The 6441-nt window shown below is 45.6% G+C and overlaps 1 protein-coding gene across 1 annotated transcript in view; it reads left to right on the plus strand.

Annotated features, from left to right (window-relative positions):
* LOC135507261 (carboxypeptidase E) overlaps positions 1-1987 on the plus strand; it is a 96083-nt gene extending 94096 nt beyond the window's left edge. Inside the window, exons 9-10 of the mRNA XM_064926861.1 lie at positions 1-49; positions 960-1987. The exon at positions 1-49 is cut by the window's left edge and continues 70 nt beyond it. Coding sequence (XP_064782933.1) covers positions 1-49; positions 960-1058 — 148 coding nt within the window. The 3' untranslated portion in view covers positions 1059-1987. The remainder of the gene's footprint in view (positions 50-959) is intronic.
* The last annotated feature ends 4454 nt before the right edge of the window (positions 1988-6441 follow it).

Raw genomic sequence — 6441 nt, forward strand, 5'->3', positions numbered from 1 at the left:
CTTGACTGTCATCAAGAAGGTGGCTGTCCCCTACAGTCCTGCTATTAGGGTAAGAACCATGAAACCATGACAACAACAACCCATAATAACATGACAACCATAATAACATGACAACAGCTATGTTCAGTAGTAGTTACCATGACAACAGTATGTTCAGTAGTAGTTAACATGACAACAGTATGTTCAGTAGTAGATACCATGACAACAGTATGTTCAGTAGTAGTTAACATGACAACAGTATGTTCAGTAGTAGTTACCATGACAACAAAATGTTCAGTAGTGGTTACCATGACAACAGTATGTTCAGTAGTAGATACCATGACAACAGTATGTTCAGTAGTAGTTAACATGACAACAGTATGTTCAGTAGTAGTTAACATGACAACAGTATGTTCAGTAGTAGTTACCATGACAACAGTATGTTCAGTAGTAGTTAACATGACAACAGTATGTTCAGTGGTAGTTAACATGACAACAGTATGCTCAGTAGTAGTTACCATGACAACAGTATGTTCAGTAGTAGTTAACATAACTCAGAATGTAGTAGTTACCTTGACAACAGCTATGTTCAGTGGTAGTTAACATGACAACAGTATGTTCAGTAGTAGTTACCATGACAACAGTATGTTCAGTAGTAGTTAACATGACAACAGTATGTTCAGTAGTAGTTACCTTGACAACAGCTATGTTCAGTGGTAGTTAACATGACAACAGTATGCTCAGTAGTAGTTACCATGACAACAGTATGTTCAGTAGTAGTTACCTTGACAACAGCTATGTTCAGTGGTAGTTAACATGACAACAGTATGTTCAGTAGTAGTTACCATGACAACAGTATGTTCAGTAGTAGTTACCTTGACAACAGCTATGTTCAGTGGTAGTTAATATGCATTATCTACAGGTGGAGAGGTTTAGGGTTAAACTGTTTGTCTAACTGTCTAACCTGTGTGTGTCTCCAGGTGGACTTTGAGCTAGAGTCCTTAGTAGAGAGGAAGGAAGAGGAAAAGGAGGAGCTGATGGACTGGTGGAAGATGATGTCAGAGACACTCAACTTCTGAACACTCTGATTGGTCCATAGGGCCACTGGCACGTCTGTGATTGGTTGACAGGTTGATTGACTTGTGCGTCTACAAATGGGTGTACTATATTGTGTGTTGTCCCGCCCACTGTACAGGTCTTCTCTTAATTGAATTTTTCTGTCTTCATTTAATTTTGTTTAATGGTTGATGTTGTCAAGGGTTACCCCATTCCAGGGAGCTCCAACCTTTTCTAGCATGCGATCTACTCATTATTTATCTGGCTTTCCATAGGCCCTCTTCTCCCCTGCAACTTTTCCTGGTCCTTAGTGAACAAGAGGAAGTAGGGCACTATGTTGTCAACTCTTCCCTGGTCCTTAGTATACTAGAGGAAGTAGGGCACTATGTTGTCAACTCTTCCCCTGGGCCTTAGAGAGGAAGTAGGGCACTATGTTGTCAACTCTTCCCTGGTCCTTAGAGAGGAAGTAGGGCACTATGTTGTCAACTCTTCCCTGGTCCTTAGTGTACTAGAGGAAGTAGTGCACTATGTTGTCAACTCTTCCCTGGTCCTTAGTATACTAGAAGAAGTAGTGCACTATGTTGTCAATTCTTCCCTGGTCCTTAGTATACTAGAGGAAGTAGTGCACTATGTTGTCAACTCTTCCCTGGTCCTTAGTATACTAGAGGAAGTAGTGCACTATGTTGTCAACTCTCCCCTGTCAATATACCTAGTTAATAAACAGCTCTAAGACCCTATAACATCTGTTGTTATGTTTTCTGTCAAAATACCTGTATAATAAACAGCTCTAAGGCCCTATAAAATCTGTTATTATGTTTTCTCATTTTATCTTTCTTGGATTTAGGTTTTGTTTTTTACATTAGATTAAATTAGATTACATTAGATTAGTTCTGAGTCCATGTCAATGCTTAAATCACATAATGAAAAATAAAAGTAGGTTGAAGAAATCAAATTATGCGTCTGGCCCTTTAATTATGCATCTGGCCCTTTAATTATGCGTCTGGCCCTTTAATTATGCGTCTGGCCCTTTAATTATGCATCTGGCCCTTTAATTATGTCTGGCCCTTTAATTATGCGTCTGGCCCTTTAATTCTGCATCTAGTGAGTGAGGGATGTCCCATCAAATGTACCAGTTTAGTTACATTTTCAAATAACAAGTATTACATATAGATGATGTACTTCCTCATGAATATACCTCTGCCAGGTCAGGCTACTTTACAGTTAACATTTAATTGAGAAGGGTTTTGGGTGAAATATTTCAGTCAACCCACTAGATGGTTATCACGTGAACTTGCTCCACGGTGTGACAGACAAACGCACCCACACAGACACACGGTGTGACAGACAAACGCACCCACACAGACAGACGGTGTGACAGACAAACGCACCCACACAGACAGACGGTGTGGCAGACAAACGCACCCACACAGACAGACAGAGTGACAGACAAACGCACCCACACAGACACACGGTGTGACAGACAAACGCACCCACACAGACACACGGTGTGACAGACAAACGCACCCACACAGACAGACGGTGTGACAGACAAACGCACCCACACAGACAGATGGTGTGACAGACAAACGCACCCACACAGACAGACAGTGTGACAGACAAACGCACCCACACAGACAGACGGTGTGACAGACAAACGCACCCACACAGACAGACAGTGTGACAGACAAACGCACCCACACAGACAGACGGTGTGACAGACAAACGCACCACACAGACAGACGGTGTGACAGACAAACGCACCCACACAGACAGACGGTGTGACAGACAAACGCACCACACAGACAGACGGTGTGACAGACAAACGCAACCACACAGACAGACAGAGTGACAGACAAACGCACCCACACAGACACACGGTGTGACAGACAAACGCACCCACACAGACACACGGTGTGACAGACAAACGCACCCACACAGACAGACGGTGTGACAGACAAACGCAACCACACAGACAGACAGAGTGACAGACAAACGCACCCACACAGACACACGGTGTGACAGACAAACGCACCCACACAGACACACGGTGTGACAGACAAACGCACCCACACAGACACACGGTGTGACAGACAAACGCACCCACACAGACACACGGTGTGACAGACAAAGCACCCACACAGACAGACGGTGTGACAGACAAAGCACCACACAGACAGACGGTGTGACAGACAAACGCACCCACACAGACAGACGGTGTGACAGACAAACGCACCACACAGACAGATGGTGTGACAGACAAACGCAACCACACAGACAGACAGAGTGACAGACAAGCGCACCCACACAGACACACGGTGTGACAGACAAACGCACCCACACAGACACACGGTGTGACAGACAAACGCACCCACACAGACAGACGGTGTGACAGACAAACGCACCCACACAGACAGACGGTGTGACAGACAAACGCACCCACACAGACAGACGGTGTGACAGACAAACGCACCCACACAGACAGACGGTGTGACAGACAAACGCACCCACACAGACAGACGGTGTGACAGACAAACGCACCCACACAGACAGATGGTGTGACAGACAAACGCACCCACACAGACAGACAGTGTGACAGACAAACGCACCCACACAGACAGACGGTGTGACAGACAAACGCACCACACAGACAGACGGTGTGACAGACAAACGCACCCACAAAGACAGACGGTGTGACAGACAAACGCACCCACACAGACACATGGTGTGACAGACAAACGCACCCACACAGACAGACGGTGTGACAGACAAACGCACCCACACAGACAGACGGTGTGACAGACAAACGCACCCACACAGACAGATGGTGTGACAGACAAACGCACCCACACAGACAGACGGTGTGACAGACAAACGCACCCACACAGACAGACGGTGTGACAGACAATCGCACCCACACAGACACACGGTGTGACAGACAAACGCACCACACAGACAGACGGTGTGACAGACAAACGCACCCACACAGACAGACGGTGTGACAGACAATCGCACCCACACAGACAGACGGTGTGACAGACAATCGCACCCACACAGACAGACGGTGTGACAGACAATCGCACCCACACAGACAGACAGGGGCCACAGTACTGGAAATGAAATGGGCAGATATTGTCTGAGGATTGGCTTGTTTTTTAGAGGCAGTAGTGTCTAACCAGGGGTGGGATGATATCAACGTTGTGTTGATTAGTGAGTAGCAGCTTGTGGTGATACTGTGTGAGATTTAGTTTATGACCGTTTGTTTGTTGTGTTGATTAGTGAGTAGCAGCTTGTTGTGATACTGTGTGAGATTTAGTTTATGACCGTTTGCTGTGGTTGAACACGTGAACATTTCATGTACTAGGTGGGCTGGTAGCTACCGGTAGCTGGAGATCGACCTGTTGGAGAGGCCTACACCCTAACCTACCTAGAAATACTCTGACTCACACAGACTGATCCCTGGAAATACTCTGACTCACACAGACTGATCCCTGGAAATACTCTGACTCACACAGACTGATCCCTGGAAATACTCTGACTCACACAGACTGATCCCTGGAAATACTCTGACTCACACAGACTGATCCCTGGAAATACTCTGACTCACACAGACTGATCCCTGGAAATACTCTGACTCACACAGACTGATCCCTGGAAATACTCTGACTCACACAGACTGATCCCTGGAAATACTCTGACTCACACAGACTGATCCCTGGAAATACTCTGACTCACACAGACTGATCCCTGGAAATACTCTGACTCACACAGACTGATCCCTGGAAATACTCTGACTCACACAGACTGATCCCTGGAAATACTCTGACTCACACAGACTGATCCCTGGAAATACTCTGACTCACACAGACTGATCCCTGGAAATAGACCACGATTTCCGACGTTTGAAAAGGACCCCCAGAACGTCGATATATGGCTTTCTCCACGCTCACCACCAAACAGATGAGAAATGATTGGCCGGCAGACTGAACTGGTGATGCTCAGAGCCAGAGGGAGCTGCTCAGACCAGTTCAGATGCTCTCGCCAGCCGGCAGATTACTTGATGGCAAAAGCGAGTCCTTTGTTATTATTTTGTTCCTTGTCTTCCCCAAACCATAGCCCTAACTTTAACCACACTGAATTAATACCTAAACTACAACCTTTGAGTTGTTATAACCCAGAAACCATGCAGAATCAACCTTGTAACCACGCAGAATTAATGGCTCAAAAATAGACAGTCATCCACAATACACACACACGGAACAGTACAACTTTAAACCATCCCCTCGCCCATACCCGGGCGAGAACCAGGGACCCTAAGCACACATCAACAACAGTCACCCACGAAGCATCGTTACCCATCGCTCCACAAAAGCCACGGACCTTGCAGAGCAAGAGGAACCACTACTTCAAGGTCTCAGAGCAAGGGGAACCACTACTTCAAGGTCTCAGAGCAAGGGGAACCACTACTTCAAGGTCTCAGAGCAAGGGGAACCACAACTTCAAGGTCTCAGAGCAAGGGGAACCACTACTTCAAGGTCTCAGAGCAAGGGGAACCACTACTTCAAGGTCTCAGAGCAAGTGACGTCACCGATTGAAACGCTATTTAGCGCGCACCACCGCTAACTAAGCTAGCCGTTTCACATCCGTTACACACACACACACACACACACACACACACACACACACACACACACACACACACACACACACACACACACACACACACACACACACACACACACACACAGACACAGACACACAGTTGGACGAGCATCTCCAGGTGGTTTAGTGATTGGTGTAGGGCAGCGACATCATCGTTCGTCACTTCCCGCTGTGTTCTTTATCGTCATGTGACCAGTAACCACGGTAACACCCATCTCTATAGTCAATGACTGACCTGAGCATTTAATTATGTAAAGTAGCTGATGACGTCACACGTCATGTGTAAGACATTCCCCGGTTTTTACATGTCTCTGATACTTCATGTTTTAACACACACACGCACACGCACGTACACACACACGCACACACACACACACATGCACGCACACACACACACACACACACTAGACTAGTGTAAAGTTCAAGTTGTCAACATGTGTCATGTATGTTCTGTATCTTCTAACAGAAAAACATTTATCATGTCAATTCTATATTGTTCAAAAAATTATGTTTTATTGATTTGATCACAAACATGATTTCAGCACAAGTAGAATGATACCATGATAACATAATATACTGTTGAACCTCTGAATGACACCATGATAACATAACATACTGTTGAACCTCTGAATGACACCATGATAATATAATATACTGTTGAACCTCTGAATGATAATATAATATACTGTTGAACCTCTGAATGATACCATGATAATATAATATACTGTTGAACCTCTGAATGACACC

The sequence above is a fragment of the Oncorhynchus masou genome, chromosome 20 (assembly GCF_036934945.1).
Source record: "Oncorhynchus masou masou isolate Uvic2021 chromosome 20, UVic_Omas_1.1, whole genome shotgun sequence".
Classification (NCBI taxonomy): domain Eukaryota; kingdom Metazoa; phylum Chordata; class Actinopteri; order Salmoniformes; family Salmonidae; genus Oncorhynchus; species Oncorhynchus masou.